Source organism: Gossypium hirsutum, chromosome A11, assembly GCF_007990345.1.
Source record: "Gossypium hirsutum isolate 1008001.06 chromosome A11, Gossypium_hirsutum_v2.1, whole genome shotgun sequence".
Classification (NCBI taxonomy): domain Eukaryota; kingdom Viridiplantae; phylum Streptophyta; class Magnoliopsida; order Malvales; family Malvaceae; genus Gossypium; species Gossypium hirsutum.
Window position 1 is genome coordinate 14,976,775 of NC_053434.1, and position 22,301 is coordinate 14,999,075.

Genomic DNA, 22,301 nt, shown 5'->3' on the forward strand with positions numbered 1-22,301 from the left:
GTACAGTATGAAAAGTCTCTAGCGACGAACGTTTAGGATATACAAGAAGGTTGGGAGAGGGTTGTTGTATGGTGTTTGTATTATTAGTTATCTATATGCCTTATTTGGTGTTGGAGGGAGGTATTTATAGTGGGAAGTTGACTTGGCGTGAGTCTTAATCATCAAACATTTTACTTCATAAGTACAAATGATACTAGCGGAAGGGATGAGCAAACAATTAATTTGGTCGGTTTGTTTTTTTTATTATTATCAACTTAGCCACCATCATATATAATAACTAAACCGATTAACTTATAATGGTATAAACTGACTTAACATCAATCGATTTACTGATTTATTTAAAATATATTTAAAACAATGAAAATATAAAGATATTTAATAAATTAACCAATTTATATTTTATAAAATATAAGTATATTTAAAATAATTAAAAATATTAAGTTAGTCAATTCAATTATGAAATTCAATAGCCGATAGCCGACGGACATAACCAACTTAATTGGCCCTACAACTGATTTAATTGACAACACCGTTTAAACCAAAATCAACTTAACCGATCAAGTCAATTTTAACTGATTTATATAATCTCCTAGTGGCGGATTGTCAACTAAGAGTAATATTGGAGCGTATGTGAGATGACTAGACAAAGCGACAGTAGGCTTGGGAGGTGACAAATTGATGGGTGTTGGTAAGTTCTCTTCACTATATATATTCAGGGAATTGCACAGTTCCATGTAATGTGACATGGTGTTCGAAAAAACTGACACTAAACCTCTAACAAAATCGAGCTTCGCTAAAATTTATCTTTAGACATTAAATTGTATGGTACAAAGCTAACTCAAATAAAAGTCCATCAATCATTGATCCATGTTGCACGTTAAAACTTAAATATATATAAACTTGAACTTAACAATTACCACATGATTAGATAGAGTTTAAACAATGCTATTCTAAATATTTGATAAATTAAAGAGAAGTTGTAAATTATTATGCAAGGGAAAGGAGGTCCAGCAGGATCTATCTAACCCTTTTATTCCCTTCCCCTAAGGTAAGGACAGAATTGGGCAGTGAATCTGTAGATGACATATATTGCAGTCAGGGAAGATAATTTAATCATTTGCAGCTGTAAATTTCGGTCTTCTAATCTACAGCTTACAAAATCTAACCAGCACCCTTACTGAAATCTCTACCCTAAATATATTAAAACTTGAAATTGTTGATCCAATAGGGCAATGGAACTATAAGACCATCCCAAAGTCTTTCCTTTGATCATGAAAAGATAATGATTTGAACCGCAAATCATTGTGAAGATTTACATCATTGTCAAAGGCGGTTTGTTGCTGTTTTGAATTAATTGATCATTTGCGAAAAGATATGATGGCCATATAATCGAATCCATTGATTTAAAACATTTTGGCAGAAAGCATATATAGTTAAAATTTTCTTGGTTGCAGCCTTGATTTTAGTTGCATCAAAATGAATTGTGAACTACCAAAAGGATGGGATGTATGAGATAAGAAAGCTAATCCAATAGTTAAACCCATTATGAGATACAGCTAAGGGAAAAAAAAAAAAACAAACTCTGAATTATCATTCAAGCTCCTGTGGACATTCGTCAGTGTTCAAATTTCCAACCATATGATATAACATCAACAAAAGTTGGCCCAGAAATCTGCTGTTTGTGGAGAAAAGCTTGCACTATGATTTGCGTCTGTAGGTGGAAATCTTTTTAGTCTGTCTTGGGACCCCATTTTGTTGAATATCATCAATCAATTAAACTCAAAAGCAAAGGGAAATGTAGATTATATATAGAGCTTTTGTAATATTTCACAGTCAAATCGCAAATGAGGGTTTTTTTTTTATTCCATTTCGCCGTTAAAAACTAGCATACAGTCTCTTTTCCATTAAGATATATGGTTTTGTCAAATCACTTAGCCTCGATGAAATTATACAGAAACTAAAGTATTCGGGAGTATGGCATATCAAACTCGAAATTTGGCTCATCTTTATCTAATAAGTGTACAATAAAAAAGATATCAAGAGATTGATCTGACAAGATTTGCATATATATGATATTCTAATGTAGTTTTGTTTCCTGAAATTTGGTGATGGGAAATGCTATACAGAGAAGCAATAATGAAACAAAACTTTGCTATATCTTCGTCCTCATCCTATCGTCTTCAATCCGATATATAGGGGACAAATGCTTGTTATTTTCACATCGGCAAATGCTGCTACGTTGCTATTAGCTAGCTAGCATTTGCTCCTTAATTATACCAAGTGAGATTAAGCTTAATGTCCGTATTGATTAAGCTTCCAATTTAGCCGACTGAAATAATTGCAGCACTTAAATTTCATCATCTAATGCTCCTTAATAGACTAATCTCAAAAATGATTTAAGTAATAAATAGCAAAATAGGTGGTATTCATGCAATTTTACATGTTTTCTGTATATATATATATACTAGTCTTACGCACCTAATACTATCAAATTATAAAATGTTAATTTAATTAATAAATTAAACTAATTTTTTATTATTATATTATATTAGTATAAACATTTAGATTTAAATCCAAAATATAAATAAAACTTAGCATAAAATTCAAATCTTAGAATATATATAATATTTATCTATTTTAATATTTTTATCTTTAATTATAGGTGAATTATTTAAAAGGTGAATATTATAATACTTTATTAACTAAAATTGGTGTATTTTCAATCACGTATTAACTTAAAATTTGTTTTCAATTAGGTACTAAAATGTAATTGATATTTATAAAAAATATATTTTTTACTTAATTAATAAGTTATATAAATTTTTACAATTACAATTATAAAATTTATTATTATCTTATATTATTAATTATTTAGTTTTATATTAAATACCATTTACTATTATTTTATCTATAATATTTTTCACTCGTGTATTATAAAGGCTTACGGGTGTAAAAAGACCTCAAACTTTTTCAAAAAAAGCAATTAAGCCGCTTCTTTTTTTTTTGCACTTAATTGAGCATCGAAACTTTCAAAATGCATCAAAAAGGCCATCAAATTTCTTCAAAAAAAAGCAATTAAGCTATTACGTAATCTTTTTTTTTTAACTCAATTGGGTACTTGAACTTTCAAAATGCATCAAAAAGACCCTTAAAATTTTTCAAAAAAGCAATTAAGCCCCTACTCTTATTAAAAATTAGAAAAAATTATAAAAAAATTTAGAAAAATTATTAAATTTTAATAAAAATATAAAAAATTAAAATTTATTAAAATTAGAATTTTTTTATGAAAATCGTAAAATATAAGAAAATTATAAAATTTTATAAAATCATAAAAAATTAACGACCCCTAGATTTTTTAAATTAAAGTCATCACATGTCGCAACACAACATGATATGTGGCGAAAAATGATAAAAAAGTAAAAATCAATAAAATTTATAGAGAAATTATAAAATGTTTCTTTTGGTACGATAATTTTTATAAATATTTTTTACAAAATTTATATTTCTTTACAATTTTTTATGATTTTATAAAATTTTATAATTTTTTTATATTTCTATATATTTTATAATTTTTTACGATTTTTTATAAAATTTTACAAATTTTTTTTATATATTTTTTTTACGATTTATATATATTTATAATTTTTAATATTTAAAATTTTTATTAAAATTTAATAATATCTATACATTTTATTGATTTTAATTTTTTATAATTTTTTTCTAATTTTTAATAAAAGCAAGGGCTTAATTAAAATTTTTTTAAAGTTTGAGGGTCTTTTTGATACATTTTGAAAGTTCAAGTACCCAATTGAGTGCAAAAAAATTTAGGGGCTTAATTACTTTTTTTTGAAAAGATTTGAGAGCCTTTTTGATGCATTTTGAAAATTCAAGTACCCAAATGAGTGCCAAAAAAAAATAGAAGCTTAATTGCTTTTTTTGAAAAAAATTGTGAGCTTTTTTCACCCTTAATCCTATTATAAAATATTTACTACAATATTATGAAGTATTTACCTCTTTGTTATTAATTGTTTATAAAATGTTATAATTTGCTATAATGTTAAAGATCATATACTATTAATTTATATCTTTAAAATTATAAAATTATTTAATATGCTATCAATTATTTATGCAAATTTTTTTTACTAATAAGTTTAATAAAATTTTCAACGTCTAAAAATATATATGTTGAAAAATAATTATAAGTTAACATATTTATAAAAAAATTAATTTTAAAATCTGCAATTTAATAAATTAACCAATTAAATATTTATTGAAAAATTGTTGAAGAAAATAATTTGGTGGCACAACGAAATTTCAAAAAAATTCAGAAAACTGAACTATTGTTGTGTTATCTATGATAGTAAATTTCATCAAAATTAGTATGTGTTTATAGACTAAAGAGACTTGTATATTCTTGACTTTTAACCAAAATGATCTTTTTGCTATACTTGAACTCTTGGTTGTTAAGAGAGTGAACTCTTATAATAAACCAATCACAGAATAAAATTATAACTTTCTAATGGAAAAAGTTTACTTTATCTCTAATAAACCAAAATCGAAATTACTATCATGAGTACTCACGGAAGATAGAATTTATTTTGTAGCTAAATAATTTCTCCTAAAATTCGACAGAGTATCCATGTATATCATGTGTGTCAATTTAATTATCTCATAGTTTCTATTTATAGGAAAAATTACAAGAGTTTTACTTAAATAACAAAAAAAGGAAAAAATAATATTTTAATTGAAAATCCATAGCTCATTTCGAATTCTATGTGGTGTGCGGCATTAGCACGCTGGAATACCTAGTGTGCCGCGCACCCCTATGATTATATGGGCTCCTTGGGCCTTTCATATATTGGGTATAATAATATTTGCAGTCTAGTTTTAATTTTAATTAAAATAAGCTCATGTAATTATCCAACCCAATAACTAGTTTTCTATTCTCAAAATATTATTTTATTTAATTAAATTATTTTCTAAACTCAATTCTAATTCTATCATGACGACTTTACTGTATTAGAATTTATTAGCAAATAATTTAATTGTCCTGTTTAGTAAAATTACGATGACTAATTAATTTAATTTTCACTCTGAACTCAATTATTGAATTACAATAAATTAAATAACAATTCAAAGAAATTAAATTAATTTCTAAGTTATCTCTTGTTTCTTTCGAGAAATGCATTTACTGCAAATAGTAATACATGAAATCTATTTCTCTTTCATCATTTTCATTCGTTCACAGTATCTATTCTTTTGCAACCCATGTAGAGTTGTATTGAGCTAGTGGACAATCGATTGAACATATATAATTAGGGTTTAAATAATTTGTAATTAAGTTTCGACTCTTTGTCTATTAATTACAACATTATTTAGTCATGAAATCAATCCACTAAAAAGTACCATAATTGGACTCCTCAATATACACCATTACAAAAGAAACTTAAATTTATGCTTTGTCCAATGATTTTGTCATTAGTGTGTTACCCCCATAAGATATCCTTAATCTCTTTGAGTTAAACTTGTTCATCCAATATGATATTATTTTATCTCATAGTCACTATTGCATCTTCCACGGTGAAAAAGATTATTACTAACAAATAGTAATAACAATACATATCCCTAACGAATGACTTATGGCCACGTTTTTTTTAATAATTCATACGATGGTAGTGAGGGGATACTATTTACTCTTTACTCGAGTTATTATTTTCACTATTGTAAGTGAAGTCATGCCATACATACTTCATATACTCAACTTACCAACTTTCAGCTATAATAACTATTGAGCACATGCTTTCAATATATAAAAGTATATGAGTTACATATGCATAGTTAGCCACTTACTTAGGAGTGAGGTAAACCACGCTATGACTGTCACAAGAGAATAAATTCAACTTGGATATTGTACGATGTATTTTCAATCTAAACAATCACACGTATATCTCTATCTTTTTAGGAGTCATCTGCTTTGAAACCTAAGACAATATATCTCCCAAATTGAACTTGATAGAAAACATAATAGTCCATTGAATCAATTGCTCAATTTTGATTCCTTAGACTACGAACCATTTAGTTTACCTATTGATATAAGTTGTCTTTCTACAACATAATCCATCCCTATAATGTAACTTAATATTAGTTAAACCTTAGCTAATCAAGAAACTAATATTTGCTTTGTTATTTTACTTTTTGTGCAAAAACTGGTGGGGACATTAATTATACAAAATATATTAATTTACTATGAAATTTTATTAATTACTCTCTTCAAAAAAATACAAGCATAAATAAGGGCACAAAATCTCAAAATATCATATTATAAAATTTAAAATATAATTAATTTCAGTATTATAAAATATGGTATGTAATCAATAATTAATTGTATGTATCAATTAAAATATATCTTATAGGAACCTCTGATTCTTTGAAAAAATTCGGTTTAGAAAATTATTATTCCTCAGCAAAAAATTATTTTTTTTATAAAAAAACTCAAGCAATTGTGTTATTTATAACAATAGACCCGTTACCAAATTCATACTTATGTTTTGGGATAAACAGTAAAGGGTATTCCTAGCCTTTGACCAACATGATCTTTTTTATTATTCTCGAACCTCAACTTATATATATATTTTAAAATTTTTTAAATTTAAATATACTTTCAACTTTTAAAATTTATATTTATATATTTTATAATTTTATAAAAATTTATTTAAAAATAAAATTTTGAAAATTTAAATTATTTATATATTATATAGTTTAAGCAGCAAAGTGAAATGAAATTAAATAAAAAATTGGGATAAGTTTATCACAAATTGTATGGGATCAGTTTTCTTTTTAAATAAAAAATCGGCCATCTTAATTTGGGGCTGTTGGGCTTACATGACCTCAAAAAGGCCAGCCCGACGTTCTCTCTCGCGTTTAAATCTAATGTATTTCTTTCAATATTAATTACGTTCATTAAGTTTCCTTATAGTTTTGCTTGGATTTTTATAGGGTAACCTATCAAAATAGATATTTTTATTTACACCATGTTATATTTTAGTTATTTATATTTGAAATATTATGTTTTAATTATTTATGTTTATTATGTTTTAATTACTTATGTTATCGTATTGTAATATTTTAGTTATTGAGTTGTTAATTGTTGTTAGCGGTGTAACGGTACACTGATATGATATATTAAATCATCATTTCAAATAAAAAATTTTAGGTTAAATTTTACAATTAATCATTATATTTTTTTTGTTTTAAACAATTTAATTTTTTAACTAAAACATAATTTGAAGTAAATAAATTAATTATGTTTTTGCTTGCTTGTCAGTTTAACCCATAAAAGAAAAAGAAAAAGAAAAAGAAAAAAGAACGCGAGAAATGGCAGGAGAAAGTTATGAAGATCAAACGCCGGAAGATTTGGCGGTTCCTCTTCAACCCGAAGAGACAGAAATGCAGGGTGCGGGAGGAAATGGAGAAAAGAAGTGGCCTGGATGGCCTGGTGAGAACGTTTTTAGAATGTTGGTTCCCGCCCAGAAGGTGGGTACTATCATCGGCCCAAAAGGAGAGTTCATCAGGAAAATCTCCGACGAATCAAGGGCCCGGATTAAGATTCTTGATGGACCTCCTACTACCTCTGAAAGAGCTGTGAGTCCTTCTCATCAAAATTCTTTCACTTCTTCAAACTTCCATCCACAATGTTTAGTGCTACGTTATGATATGGCTTTTGTTTGTTTCTTTCACTTGTTTTACTGCGTGTTGTTTCTAAAGTCCCTTTTTTCCTCTTGTTTTCAGTATTAGGGATGCAATACAATGAGGTCAATGTTTATCCAGTAGCTCATAACTGTTAAATCTTTTTAAGCTATTTGAATTCGAATACTAATAGTATCATATTTAAACTGCAATACTAAGCAATCCCAGTTAATGTTTTATGTTCTAATGTTTCGGAAAGGAATTATCATCAGTGGTTTCAACAGTGTTAGATTGGACAAGACAGAGAGAGACAAACTAAACACAAGTTCTTAAAACAAGTGTTTGAACCTTAAATAATGTGGATGAGGAAAAGTTTTAAGAACAATGTCCAATTAATGTCAACTTAAAACAAAAAAGAAAACATGCAATATAAAAGCATGTTAGTATAACCGAAATGAATGTTTGCAGGTCCTTCGCAAATCTTAGGCATCAAACCAATGACCAAAGTGGTTTCAAACTAGAAGTTAAACACTCAAGATTGCCGATTGAACCTTACAAGTGCTGAAAAGTTCTTTTGTTTTAACAATAAAAAATGCTTTGTTGCCAAGAAGATTTGGACTTTATCTGGTAACTTCAGAACTTGAACAATTGATCTCTTTCCAGGAAAAAAAAAAAAAAAAGCCTAAAATTTTTGAAGCTATTCGATTTATTATTTTAAATCGTACAAACTAACATCTACAAACATGTTAATTAAAGGCTGGTGTTATAAATGTATAATCTTTATCACTTTGTGAGCGAAGTTCTATAGATATAGGTAAATTGTGCACAAGGATTCACATGGAAACCTGAATCAGCTAGCTTGTTGATGGGCTCAGTTATATTTTACATGTCTAAGATATTTTGAAACTTATATATATATATATAATATATATATGATGAAATGCTTGTTATAATGCTTTGAATTGTGTTTGTTTGCATGTGGCTTTCATTATTGATTACATTCTACATTTAGTGGGTTTGAGATTTATTATTTGATGAAATCTATAATTTTGGGATCATTCTTTTTCATTTTTTTTCTTAGATGGTTTCTTTCTTTCCATTGTTAAGACATACTGTTCTTACTTGATTCTTTTCTATTAAGTTGAATGATAGGGTTGTACCTGTTTTTATCCACCTGTATAAGCTCTGATATTATGCGTATCAGTTGCTTGCTTTATCGAATCAAATTCCAATAACTACTCGCATTAAAAAAAAAGAAAAGAATTTGTACAGTTGTTCCCATTCCCATATATTTTTATTTGAAGAGGCCTTATTTTGATTTTAATAGCTCTCAATGTTATTAAATGAATTTTGTTTGCCTTCCTCTGAAGGCTAATCAAGATTGCTAATATATAGCTCTCTATGTTTTCTATCTTAAAATCCAGGGATTATCCCTACTTAGTGGATGAGTGTGAAATTGGTTACTTAATGATTAAATCTTTTTGTTCGCATAAGGTCATGGTTTCTGCCAAAGAAGAACCAGATGCTCCTATTCCTCCATCTATGGATGGCTTATTGAGGATTCATAGGCGTATTCTTGGTCTAGATGGTGATTATGATCATACTACAGCAGGTGCAAATGGCAGAGTTATCACACGTCTTCTAGTGGCAGATACTCAGGCAGGAAGCTTGATTGGCAGACAAGGATCCACTATAAAGTATATTCAAGATGCTTCTAATTGCAATATTCGAGTTCTTGGAGGAGGTAGTTATGAAAACTATGTTGATTGCTTGGCTGTTAGATACTGAGATGTCCTGCTCAGTAACTGTATTTTGTTTTATTAATATACCTGCTTCCACATTGCTACTCTTATGCTGTTGTTCCAACAGAACACATGCCAGTTTTTTCTTTGAAAGATGATAGTGTTGTTGAGATAGAGGGTGGGCCCGCATGTGTACACGCTGCAATTGAACTTATTGCAGGCCATCTCAGGAAGTTTTTGGTTCACCGCAGCATTATTGGGGTATTTGAAATGCAAGTAAGCCTTTTTGATCCCAGTTTAGTTAACTGGTTCCTGGCACCTATTTGGTTTGAAGGTTCTAATGTCAAATATTACCCTTTGTCTGAAAAAACTCATTGTCAAGGGCTTTTTGTTTAGCATTACACCATGTTACCGGAACTAGGGCCTGAAGTTTATTCTCATGAATGGTTAGCAATCCTTTGGCCCGAACAGTTTGAAGGTTCTAATGTCAAATATTACCTTTTGTCTGTAAAAGCTCATTGTCAAGGGCTTTTTGTTTAGCATTACACCATGTTACCGGAACTAGGGCCTGAAGTTTATTCTCATGAAGGGTTAGCAATCCTTTGGCGTGAATAGTTGGTATGGCCTTTAGCATTGCCCAAATTAGTCATTACAAATCTCTCAGAAAACTATGATGGTAAGCCAGCTTGGGCAAGTCAACCTTGCAGATATTGGTGCTTGTGTGAGCTTTCCTAAATTTGGCTGTGGTTGAACTCAGTTTGTTCGTTTTGCTTTTCATTTTGCTTGGAGATATATCATTACCTGTGAGTTCTTTGTGACTGCACCAGTTGAACAATCTACTCAGAGTAGTTATTCAACTTATTATATATAGGTGTATGATTCATAGAAATTAAATCGTACACTATAAACAGTGTGTATTATTGATTAAAGTTCTGGTTCTTGTCAGATGCAGAATGTGAGTGCCAATCAGAATATGGTCGTGCTTCAATCCCAGCACCATCTGCATGGTTCTCCGATTGCTGATAGTGAAGCCCTTCTTGGTTCTAAGCCAAAATATATGTATCCTGAATCTCAGTTTGACGATTTTTATGAACCTCATGAGCTACCTTTGCATGACAAGAATTCCTATCAGGGTCCAGCACTATATGGGAAGCATGGTTCTATGGGAGGTCATGCATCAAATGTGCAGGCCAAACAGTCAGTGGTGACAAAGGTGTAGTCTTCATGTCTAATCGTCTTTCATTTTGTTTTCTTTGAGTTGCGGTAAACTTGCACCAGTTGTTGGGCTAAAACAGGTGCTAGAAAATAAAACAATATTGTTTTGAATGCAATATTTGGAAGGATATTAAGGTACAAATGCTTAAACACAACTAGTGTCCTTTGATGCCCCTTGAAAATGGCTGGGATAGAAGTTTGCACCCGTTCCTCTGTGCTGTGGATGTAACAATCTGTTAAATATTAGCTGATTAACTTGTTAATGCTGCTTCACTACTTTGGCTGAACTGCTGAGTATCATTAGGCAGTAATTCACATGTTAGCATTAATCCAAACCTGTAATCATTGACCCTTAACCTCTTTGTTTTCAATGTTGTTTAATAGATGCTACTGATTTGTGAATCCTTGATCTTTGCTGCTTTTCTCTCCACATTAATAGTTGTTATTTATATTGCCTGTATTTCCTTTTACTTATTTGCTTCATGTAGTAGTCAAATGATCCAAGTTCAAGAATGAATTACTAACTAGTGCTTATTTTGCATACTGGATAGATCATACAACACATGCAAATTCCTTTATCATATGCAAATGCTGTAATTGGGACATCTGGTGCAAATATAAGCTATATGCGCCGTGCCAGTGGAGCTGCTATAGCTATACAAGAGACAAGAGATGTGCCTGGTGATATGATTGTTGAAATTTCTGGATCTGCCTCTGAGGTACAAGCGGCTGAGCAGTTGATACGGGTAATCTGGTTTGACAAGCTCTACTGTTATGTTGAATTTCTTCCCTAGTTTCTGCTAACTTTTCAACTTTCCCTAGCATATTAACAGTGGACTTTGAAATATCTTTTATTCAACTACAACCTATCAGAACTTTCAGTTTTGATCAGTACCAAAACACCATGAATTGTTTTCCTCTTTTCCCTATTTAAGCCCTTTAAACATTCAGTTGTAATAACCAATATTCTATCATGCATCTTATGTATCTCTCTTTTCTTGAATGATACAGAACTTTATTGCCGAAGCTGCAAATGCGATGCAGAGTCTGCCAGGTGGATCAATCAGCGAGGAGTACAGTCCTTATCCGGTACATGCTTCTCTTTATGCGTCTTCTGATGCCAATGGTCATGTCAGCCATGCGACTGTCATAGACCATGGTTCAATTTATGGCACTGGTTATGGTTATTGAGGTAGTACCAGATTACTTTAGGATCGAAAGTTTTGTAGTCCCAATCTGCACTTGATTACGTTTGACTCAATTGTTCCTTCCTTTATTGGTTTATTGAATTTTAGGATAAAATTGTGAATTTTGCCTAGGACTTTTACTACATCTCAATTCTAATATATATTCTTTTTAGATTTATAGTTAAGAAAAACTATTAGTGATACATCATATCTACTGGAATATTCAGATTTAATACTGCAAAATCCTTTTCTTTCATAGATTTGGTAAATGTTGCACTTCAATCACAAAAATGAACACGAGACAAACTGGTACCTGTTGGCTGTTTTCGAAGCAATCTTTTTTGTATTGCATAAAAATTAGAAAATCAAAACCAATGATGATGACAACAACAATATAACCACAACAAGGGAACATCTATTTTTACATAGCTATGTATCAAGGTATTCGCCAAAAATGTGTTAATGAACTCACTTAAAGATCTTCTAGTAACCATTTCAATCTGATCCCAATCGTACTCGTTATTGAGTTTACCATACGTATTCTTTAAACCATTGTTGAGTATCTAATACCTGCTCCAATCCATCAACATGACAGTGTGCCCTCTAGTTGACTTGATTTAAGCTTAGGCAGCAATTCAGAAACTGCCTTTTGAAATGTAACACGATTCATCCTGCCATTGCTTCCATTTAAAATCATTTTCGACAGAAAAGTAACCTCTTGGGAGTCCAAATGTTCACCCAGTAGCTCATTCCAAAATCCATCATCCTCGTTGAGGTTGGGTGCTTCCATTAGTTCTACTACTTGCTTCAGTGCTGCTACATTCCTACCGGCACCACAACCCATGGCAGTAGCAGCCCCCACAGCATTTGCAAATGCCAATGTTGTAACCAAGGGAATATTGTGTATAAAACCGAATGCAATAGCTGCAACAAAACTATCTCCGCAGCCGACGGTGTCCATGACTTTCACCTGATGAAATATTTGAAATAATCGAGAGACATTAGAATGGTCAGACATAAATATAGTACTGGAAAACTTTCAGACAATAGATGTCATATTTCGGGGACAAATAGATGTGTTAAACGTGGCTGGCATAAATTGTTAAGAGAAACATATATATGTTTTCTATGTCCCTAAAATTTTTGTAAATCATATCTTACAGTATCAAAGAGTTACAAAAGTGCATTTTCAAGAAACAGAAAAAAACAACCTTAGCTTAAAGCAAATTGAAAAGATATTCAAGGAATTGCGACAAATTAACATTCACATAATGACTAACCTTTTATGCTTTTGGATATACATTGAAGCTAAGCCTATAACTCACCTTAAATGCAGATGCACATGTAATATTTGACGTGGTTATCAGAATTGAACCCCTAGGGCCCATCTTCACAACCACCCATTTAGTGCGGACCCCTGTCCTCAGCAACTCCTGTCCTGCTAGAATCGGGTTCGCTATGCCAGTCACTGATTCGGCCTGAAAATTCATTAATGCAAATGCAACTAATTAGGTAAACAGCCAATAAAGCTAGGAGATAGAAAGATACAATTCACATCAAATACTATAGAAGGCCAAATGGTTCCTACAGGAATTCAAAGTTCCAAACTCCATAGTAGCAGGCATATTTATTATCTATGAAGGGTGAGGAGTACTCCCCACCAACGCTCAATAATCCAAAAAAGTTTGTGCATTTTCAGGCAGACAATGTTGGCAATACACTACACGTCACTCATCCACAAAGATCATCAGATTAAAAAGGCCCATTGATTCTGTGAAAAGAAGTGCCTCAAACCTCATCAGATGTTAGAAGGAGGACATCACTCATCCTCAAGAAATGCCTAAGTGCCTTTTGTTCTTCCACAGTTCCGCGTAAAAGACTCTTTCCACGCGGCCCTGGATCGAAAAACACTGATGTACCAGCTTCAATTGCATAGTCAACAGCTGACATTATCAAACCAGGGCAAAGCTCATCAAAATCATAACCATTACAAAACAAGATTCTCGATCGCTTAATCCCCCTCTTTACTTCTTCAGAAAGTGTACTCATCCAGCTAAAAGCAGGCTCCTCAAAAAAATCAGCTGGACTAATGAAACAATAAACAGGAACAGATAAAACGTTTAGCAACCATTTTCTCTAACAAAATTGGCGACCCTTTGTTGACGATCAGAGAAAAGACATGTTTTGATTTTTTACCTGCAAAAACCATGCTTTTGTAAAGGATCAACAAGCACCCAACATAAGAGAGTTTGATGAGAAGCACTTGGACTGTTAACAACATCAGCTTCTTCATTCATTCCCACCATACGAATTCCTTCATCACGAAGCACATCTAGAAGAAACTTCCCATAAATTTCATTACCAACATAACCTATTGTAATACAATTGAGTCCCAGCCTTGCAGCTGCTATAGCTACATTACAGTTGCCACCAGCTTCCCAATATTGCTATAACCCAAAAAGAAAACATAGACAAAAGTTAGTGATTTTTCCATAAAACCCATGAATTTGTAAACCCCCCCAAAAAGAAAACATAGACAAAAGTTAGTGATTTTTCCATAAAACCCATGAATTTGTAAACCCCCGTTTGAAAAGAGTATTTTTCTTTTACCTTGTCGGGAGGAGAAGAGGATAACTGTTCCATGATGGCTTTGCGAGCGCCTTTAGAAGACGGGGGTAATTTGGGAACATTGAGAACAATATCAACACAGAGATTGCCGAGAGTGGCGACATCGACGGTTTTGAGGGCGGCGTTTTTGGTGGAGTTGGAGGAGGGGAGGGAGCGAGGAGGGTGAGTGGGAAGAGGGATATGGAAACTCCGGCAGCTAGAGGCAGAGCAGGGAGAATAAGCGGTGGTGTTTAGATGGAGGGGAAACAGGCGGCGAGAAGGGATAGCGTTAGGAGGGTGAAGGCGGGGCGGGAAAGGGGATTGGAGGGGTTTAAAGGCTATGGATTGGTGATGCATTCAGCTGAATCAATAGTAAACAACGAGTCAAAGAAGAGTAAGGGGGAAATTGAGAGAAGTAATAGAAATGAGTGAAAGTCGGGATAGTTGAAGTTAATTTAAAGGGAAAGTAAGGAGGATTGACTCGTTTTTTCTGGCAAAGTAGACGTTACGAGTCTTTTAAGCATATTTCAAGTTGACGATTGAGTAGAGAATGGTTGAATGGAATGAAATTTCATTTTTCATAAATTTGGTTCAATAGGTTGGAAATGATGGATGTCAAATTTTCAAACCCATGGATTCAAATCAATAAATTACAAGGGTGTGATTGTCAAAGCTCGCATAACACTAATCAAAACTGGTTTATGAAAACAAAAGAATATATTATACAAGTATTATTGATTATCTTATATACCATCCAAAAGTCATAAAATATATTCGAAATTCCTAAATATAAAAAATCAAGAAGTGAAACTGTATCATTCGAAAAACTCAACTAAACCCAACCCAAACAAACTCATCTCTATTACCATATTGTACTAAATTGACAGCGGACACTGATAATATCTTAGTATAACAAGTATCATATTCATGCTTGTGTCTGATGCAGAGACAAATATAGGTCATAGAGAATGCAAGTAATGTAGCATTAACTGCAAATTCAACACAGCGCTTGCCAGACAACGTTAAAAGATTAAAAAGCACTAGGAAAAGAAAGTTTCATGAAGATGAACTCAATCTCCAAAATAAGTACTAGGTGGAGAGTGAGACAAGTAGGCATAAAACTCATGCAGCTAATTTTCTGCTGTTAATGCTTCTTAATTAGCTTGTGCAAAGACATATTTATGAGTAAGTATGCATCCATGTGCTTATTATAAACTAAATTTACAAATATACGAAATGAACTTGAACATTATGTTAAGGTGATCACAGATGACTGAACAAGCTATATAACTTTTTACTCTGCAATGAAACCCACAAAAGTACTGTTAGATAAGACTTCTAATTACTTCACACCTGTTGCAACTAATGGATAATCAATTGATATGCAAATACAATTGGAAGAGAAGTATTAGTCTTTGTGGATGTTGATAATGGTTGGAACAGATGGTCTGTATGCATCATCATCATCAGATTGCGAATTCAAACTAACATTATCCCCAGAGAATGGCGTTTCTACCCCATTAATCTGAATAGAATAGACCTGCAGTGGTACCTTCACCGTCCAGAAGCTGACGGTAATCACATCTTTGACTGTCAATTCTCAGCTAATCAGTGCTCAGCACTGCACACCTCCGAGCTTCTGCAAAAAGAGGCAAAAAGGGAACCATTTTTTGATTTAACCCAAAAATGATGCTCAATTTCTCAACAAGACCAATGAAGCTTTAAAGCGAAACTAGAAACCAGTAAAAGCCAAATAAAGAAGAAAAGCATTTTATCTTAAAACAAAGGGCTGCCTGAAGCCCTTCATTAGGGAAGAAACCCACCCACAAGTTGGAAGTCTTAACTAGCAGTTGCCGAGTCTCAGAAACACATTCACAGAAAATATTCCATCTTTCCTCACCGACATGTTGGGTTTATTATTTATGTTTTTAAGTTATTTGTCCCACATCGTGCTGCATAAGGAGGTTAGTGCTAGGAGAACTTATAAAAGGAATGTGAGCACCAACGTTAAACTCACTTACCTGGACGGGGCATATGGGCGATCAATGAGGCCCATGGCCTAGGTTGGCGACTCACATTGCACTTGGTGAGGGCGCCAGCTTAACATCTCCCCAAGTGGGAGAGTGTACGTCATAATTTATGAGAGAGGGGGCCTGCGTACGCGCGGTCCCTACCAAATATAATAATTTAAAATGTTGCTATTTAGAGTATGTTCGGTTGGGAGAATGTAAATAGATTACGGTACTCCATTTGTTTGGTTGATCGTCCCTTTACTGAATGGATGATTGACCGTGTGAAATAAAAAATTAACCCCAAATTCTCACCATCTAAACCGACAGCCCTCTCATCCATCCTCGTTATATATTTTAAGCATGTCCTTCAAGGGCAGCGTTAAGAGCTGAGCCCATGGAGTAAGTGTTAGACTTGGATATTCCAAATACATGGATTGGAGTATAATAGTTCTATTGTATATACTTCTGATTATATTCCTTCTACATCTTTTATTTCTGCGTATGTTCACTGCTTGCTCAAAAATTGCTTTTGGCTGTGAAATTGTATTGTTCACAAAGCTTTATAGAATTTTGTCTCCTGTATTCAGTTTTATACGTGGTCATTTACAAATTAATCAGGCCATAGTTAGCACCATTTCCTTTTAAGTGCTGCGACACTTCTTTGAGTTTTTAAATCAGAAGCATATTTAATGTGCTACTTGAGGTTAAAAATGTCAATAGTCTCCTTTATTTGTGCTAATAACTGTTATCATCGACGGTTTAAGGAAAGCCTTAACGCAATCCGTGAATAGAAGTACTAGAAATTGCGATTAAAAGTGCCTATATGGGCTTTACTTGAGACTTGGTTTTACTTGCTGGGAGTTCGCCGGCAGTTGCTGCTCTTGTATCAGCAAGTTGTTAAATTCGACCAATATGAATTCTAATGCGTGAATATAATCAGTTTACTTCCACTACAGTATTTTTTGGTTCAGTACTGTCCTGCTCATGCAATATTATGAACCTGTTAATTGCATGCATATGAATGGATACTAGGAGCTCTTATGGTTAGCCATTGTTGGAGGTTTCGTTGAAATTTGGGGAGGAAGATAAAAGATGAATTTGGGAGAAAGAAGAGACCAACCAAGATGAAGAAGATGGAGAAAATAAAAAATTCTTTTTAATATATAATTTAATATAAAATATTATTTCAAAATTTCAAAAAATATAAATATAAAATATTTTAATATAATTTAATATAAAAATATAAAATATAAAATATTTTATATTTAAATATTATTCTTTAATATTAAATTGATGTGAAAAATACATTAAAATATTAAAGGGCCTATTCGTCATTTGAGCTTTTTTTTTGTTATTATATATCTATTTCTCTCAACTAAACGCATAAATACTATTATAATACTCATTCAATTATGACATTGTTCCATTCCCACGGAATGGTTATTCTATTATAGTCCTATTTCATTTTAGTGAACCAAACGTGCTATAAGAGATTTAGTGCATAAAAATAGTAGGGTTTTCTTGAATGATTAGCTTATATAGGCCTAACAAAATTTCTATGTATCTCATTTATTCCTAACTTTAACAATTTCGCATTTGAGTTTTCAACATGAACCCGATATTTGGAACTGTTTTTGAGAACTGTGATCAATTAATTTATAAAGCCTTTACAGCTTTGTTTTGACTATCAATGGATATGAAAAGTGGCTTTCTTTGAGTTTTGTTTTTTCATACTTTTGTTTTGTCTAAATGGAACGATAATATTGATTCAATTAAGACTCGATACATAGTGAATTTATAGGCATCAAATTTTAAGAGCGCTTCAATACAAGTCGAGGGTTCCCCACAAAAGCACAAATCTTTCTATTACAAACGGTGCTTTAGTTATCCTGTTGAAAGTTGTTCTCTAGTTGAGCTAACTGGTTTGCACTTTGGTTACCCTCCCTATAAATGTGCTTGAGTGAAGTCGAAACGAACTTAGACATTAGTGACCTGCAACCATTCACAAGTGTAGACGAAACAAGATTTGTTAGTTTCACTATTACAGATAAAACTAACATCAGTAGTGGCATCACTTTCAAATTCAAGATGAGCAATATTGTGATGTAAAGCTAAGGCTAACCCATCGCTAATTGCCCAAAGTAAAGCTTCGACACTGGTGACGAGCAAAATATGCCTGAAGCATCCTCCAATCCATTTGCCTCTATCATTTCTGATTAAAGTGCTAGCCTTTCCCTTTCCTTGGTTACCAATAGATGATCCATTAGTGTTTAATTTAAAAACCCCTTACGCTAGAGGGACCCAAGTTTTCAGGGTTATGTTAGGAAGGAGTACCCGACCCGATCGTCAGGTTTGAGCTTCAACATGCCACATTCATTACCGGAGCAACTACGATCACATTTCCAATCAATTCAACCATTTATACCAACTATTAAGTCCAATACACAATCAAATACATAGTCAACCATATTTTACATTTTATTCATATTAGTCCCTATATTAAAGATACTTGTATTTTTCAATATTTAATATCATATCAAAATATGATTTCACATTCTTTCATTAGAGAACTTGTACTTTCTATCTATAGCATAATCTCATGACAATTTTCAATTTAGTCCCTGAAGTTACAAATTTATCTAACAATTTCAATTTACTTTCTAATTTAGTCTTTATCATAATCTAAGTTTACTAACTATCAATTTCTTCAAATTCAAGCCTAATTCATCAATTCATCTTTAATGGTAACTTGCTAAAAACTAAAAAATTGAACAAATTGATACATGGGCTAGCTAAATCAAACTCCCTTGATCATAAATCTATAAAAAAATTGAGGAAAATGGATTAATTGCTTTTTTAGATTGGTGGTAGAATGCTTGAATGAGCTTAAGGTTTTCTTTCTTTGTTTTTCCTTAGAATGGACCGTTGGAGAAGATGAATACTTCATCTTTGGTCTTAGAAGTGCAATTATAAACTGTTATAAGTGCCACCGGAAGTTTGAATTGAATTAAGAACGGTTTTAAAATTATGTTGTAAACACTATTTGGTCTTAGTAGTGCGATTAAAATGATGAAATGAATTGAATTAAACACCAGTTGCTCCGACAATAAATGTAACACCTTGGTGCTATGACTCAACGATCAGGTTTGGTATGGGGGTGTTACAACCATGGGTGGATAAGTAAATTGGTTTGTCATGGTAAATCTAAGTAGGGTGATTAGGGTGACAATTTGACATGTTGTCAATCATTTCAGATGAAATATAGAAATTGGTGTCATAAATGGCGGTTAGGTGGATCCTTATGTCTCTTGGGGTTCGAGGAGTTCTCTTAAAGAGATTTCTCAAGGAATTGCACCGAAAAGTTGGCTACGAAGAGTGGTTCTTAGGCTTGATCATGAGGGATAAGGATCCAAGAGTCTGTTCAAGGTGTCGAGATATATAATAGATATACATCTCATTAACGTATTTAAATTTTTTTATGTAAGAAGAAGTCATAATCTAAAATAATGATAAATATCTACTAGTGTTGAAATATATTTCCAAAGAGGGAGAAATGCATAAAACCAAATAAATTAAGCTCAATTTCAATTTATTTTATGCATTAGTAATAAATTGAGACAATCAATGAATATTTTATAGATTTATTAAAGTAATCACTTTATTAATTTTTTTTATGATACAAAGTTGATTCTTAAAAAAATCAACACTTGATTAATATGCAACATATCACTTTAATGAATCAAACATGAGTATTTTACTTATATTTAATGCTAATAGTTTAGCTTATTCAAACCTTTTGCGATTCATTGATCCATGCACACAGCATAAACGATTAGTTGTTAGCCAATGTGAGGCGTGGTCTTCACAATTCCATAGTTGTCCATCATTCCTTCTTTCACGATTTGGACGCTAACCTTTGGATTTTCTTTTGCGATGATGTGTGCCGCCACCTCGCCGTTTGTTCCCACCAGCTCCGGCCACGAACTCTTTCCTGGATCTGTAGTCGGCAAACATTTACAAATCTTGTTAATTCTGAGAAAGAAAATAGGTTTTATTAAAGACTTAAGCCATGATTTGTTACTTTTGGCTTCAATTTGCGGGGGGGAAGCTTACCGATGCAATCTGTCATTTTCTTTGATATAGATATCCTCTTACTTTTCTTTGTTCTGAGATATGATAGCCAAGAATTTATAAATGGGGGAATGAGCTAATACAAAATTAAACGTTGAATTTTAGAGAGGAGATTAGTTTGAAAGAAATGTGTTTTCCTTTTCCTTTTGTTTGAAGTTTTGACTTTTGAAAGCTTTGACCTTGGATAGCTTTGGTATACTTTTTTCTTCTTTATCACAGGGGGCCTTCAATCCGGATAGAATTACAAATATTAATATTTTGTTTAATATAATTTTTGTAAAAATGATGGTATAAATTTATTGAATTTTCAATACTAAGCTGCTACCAACATAAACAATTAAACATCTTACATTTTTTGGATTGCTTCCTCACAATTACTTTGCTTTTAAGTCTTTTTTTGGAACTAAAAATGTTATTTATTTATATTTTTGGTACCAAAACAATTATGTACTTTTGGATGAATAAAAGCACAATTTATCTAAATATAATCATTTATTTATTTATCATAAAGTTACCAAGAATGATATAAGAAACTAATGAAGGAGGAGGAAGGAGAAGAAGAAGAAGAGCAGCCGCGAACCCTTTTTTTTTTTAAATTAATAAACGTAAAATTATATTTTAGCTCTTTTAAAAATATAAAAATTTAATTTAATCTATTAAAAATTATAAAAATATAAACTATTAAAATGATAAAATTACGTTTTTGCTATTGTAAAAATTACAATTTTATTTTGACTTTTTAAAATTTTATTCTGGTTTTACCTTGAAGAAAGAGAAACTAACTTTCTTAATTTTCTGAAAACCAACAAACTTGATTACAAATGTGAAGTGAGAGAGCTTCAATAATTAAATCTTTGACTCACATTACAACACGTGATTAATACAGTAATAACAACCTGTAACTAAATAGTCTGAACTCTTAAGCAATTAAACTGACTTGAATTGATTTAAAACAAAATATATGTAATGTATGTTGTCTAGTAGTAATAAACAAATTTACTTTTTATCAAATAACAAACTAATATTAAGCTTTATTTTTACGTAAAACAATTATGTTCATATCGATTGTATGTACTTTTAATTCAAGGATTTTACTAATAAGTATTTTAATGTCTTAAATAATTTTCCTATACGAGGGCTGAGGCTGATGCTAATCCAACTTTACGCTTTTTTCTTTCTTTTTTTTTTTTATAACTTTGTTATTAAATGAAAAATTTCCATCTCCAACTGGCAAACAGATAGGATTAGATCAAAGGGAAGCAGTTCATGCTACGCAATTAACGTGGAGATGAACTTAAAAAAAAGGATATCCTAAAACTAGAACAAGCTTTTTACTTTGATCAAATTTGATATAAATGGGAAAAATTCAACTCTTTTTGAGTGCCAACAAAAAGGATAAGAACATAGCAGATCACAAATCAAGCCTTGCTAAGCCAACCACCACGTACGCATAATATCAGCATTGATAAAGGGACGGCGCCAAACTTATTATGAGCATTCAAAAAGGTCGGCAGGGACTTGGGACCATTTACACTAATGTGTTCATACTTTTGGGACATGTATTTAAAGATCAAACACATCCTGCCCGATACAATTCGAAACTCACACAGCAATCCAAGAGAGAAGGAGAAAGAGAAAGCAATATGTCTGGGTGTCCTGGTAAGGCTAATTACTTTAGGGGTTTATTTTCTTTTTGGGTGGGATATTTCAGTTTGATTAAT

At 31.9% G+C, this 22,301-nt stretch overlaps 2 protein-coding genes and 1 non-coding gene across 4 annotated transcripts; 2 read left to right on the forward strand and 1 right to left on the reverse strand.

The window, feature by feature from the left end:
• The first annotated feature begins 7,321 nt into the window (after positions 1 to 7,321).
• Positions 7,322 to 11,952, forward strand: LOC107924215 (flowering locus K homology domain). 2 transcript variants are annotated; one of them, XM_016854560.2, is made up of 6 exons: positions 7,322 to 7,641; positions 9,181 to 9,430; positions 9,556 to 9,704; positions 10,381 to 10,641; positions 11,195 to 11,389; positions 11,655 to 11,952. In XM_016854560.2, exons 1-6 carry the CDS (start codon positions 7,375 to 7,377, stop codon positions 11,832 to 11,834), a joined length of 1,302 nt encoding a protein of 433 aa, XP_016710049.2. In that variant the 5' UTR covers positions 7,322 to 7,374; the 3' UTR covers positions 11,835 to 11,952. The 2 variants fall into 2 exon arrangements, with proteins under 2 accessions (XP_016710049.2, XP_016710048.2); XM_016854559.2 differs by having other exon boundaries at positions 7,323 to 7,641; positions 10,375 to 10,641.
• A 106-nt stretch (positions 11,953 to 12,058) lies between these two features.
• On the reverse strand, positions 12,059 to 16,601 carry LOC107924214 (fructokinase-1). Its single transcript, XM_016854558.2, has 6 exons — positions 16,261 to 16,601; positions 14,441 to 16,076; positions 14,027 to 14,277; positions 13,625 to 13,916; positions 13,156 to 13,308; positions 12,059 to 12,800 (listed from the first exon to the last, which is right to left on the reverse strand). Exons 2-6 carry the CDS (start codon positions 14,792 to 14,794, stop codon positions 12,414 to 12,416), a joined length of 1,437 nt encoding a protein of 478 aa, XP_016710047.2. The 5' UTR covers positions 14,795 to 16,076; positions 16,261 to 16,601; the 3' UTR covers positions 12,059 to 12,413.
• LOC121210384 (U1 spliceosomal RNA) lies at positions 16,451 to 16,611 on the forward strand. Its single transcript, XR_005905497.1, has one exon. It is a non-coding gene; the product is annotated as a U1 spliceosomal RNA (small nuclear RNA).
• The last annotated feature ends 5,690 nt before the right edge of the window (positions 16,612 to 22,301 follow it).

Excerpts from the sequence above, each read along its gene's own strand:
- LOC107924214 (XM_016854558.2), bottom strand. The coding sequence starts at position 14,794 with ATGCATCACCAATCCATAGCCTTTAAACCCCTCCAATCCCCTTTCCCG. Across the intron at positions 14,278-14,440 it reads CCTCTTCTCCTCCCGACAAG|CAATATTGGGAAGCTGGTGG; the intron begins GTAAAAGAAAAA and ends TTTGGGTTATAG. Across the intron at positions 13,309-13,624 it reads TCCTTCTAACATCTGATGAG|GCCGAATCAGTGACTGGCAT; the intron begins GTTTGAGGCACT and ends ATGAATTTTCAG.
- LOC107924215 (XM_016854559.2), top strand. The coding sequence starts at position 7,375 with ATGGCAGGAGAAAGTTATGAAGATCAAACGCCGGAAGATTTGGCGGTT. Across the intron at positions 9,431-9,555 it reads TATTCGAGTTCTTGGAGGAG|AACACATGCCAGTTTTTTCT; the intron begins GTAGTTATGAAA and ends TTGTTCCAACAG. Across the intron at positions 9,705-10,374 it reads TTGGGGTATTTGAAATGCAA|ATGCAGAATGTGAGTGCCAA; the intron begins GTAAGCCTTTTT and ends GGTTCTTGTCAG.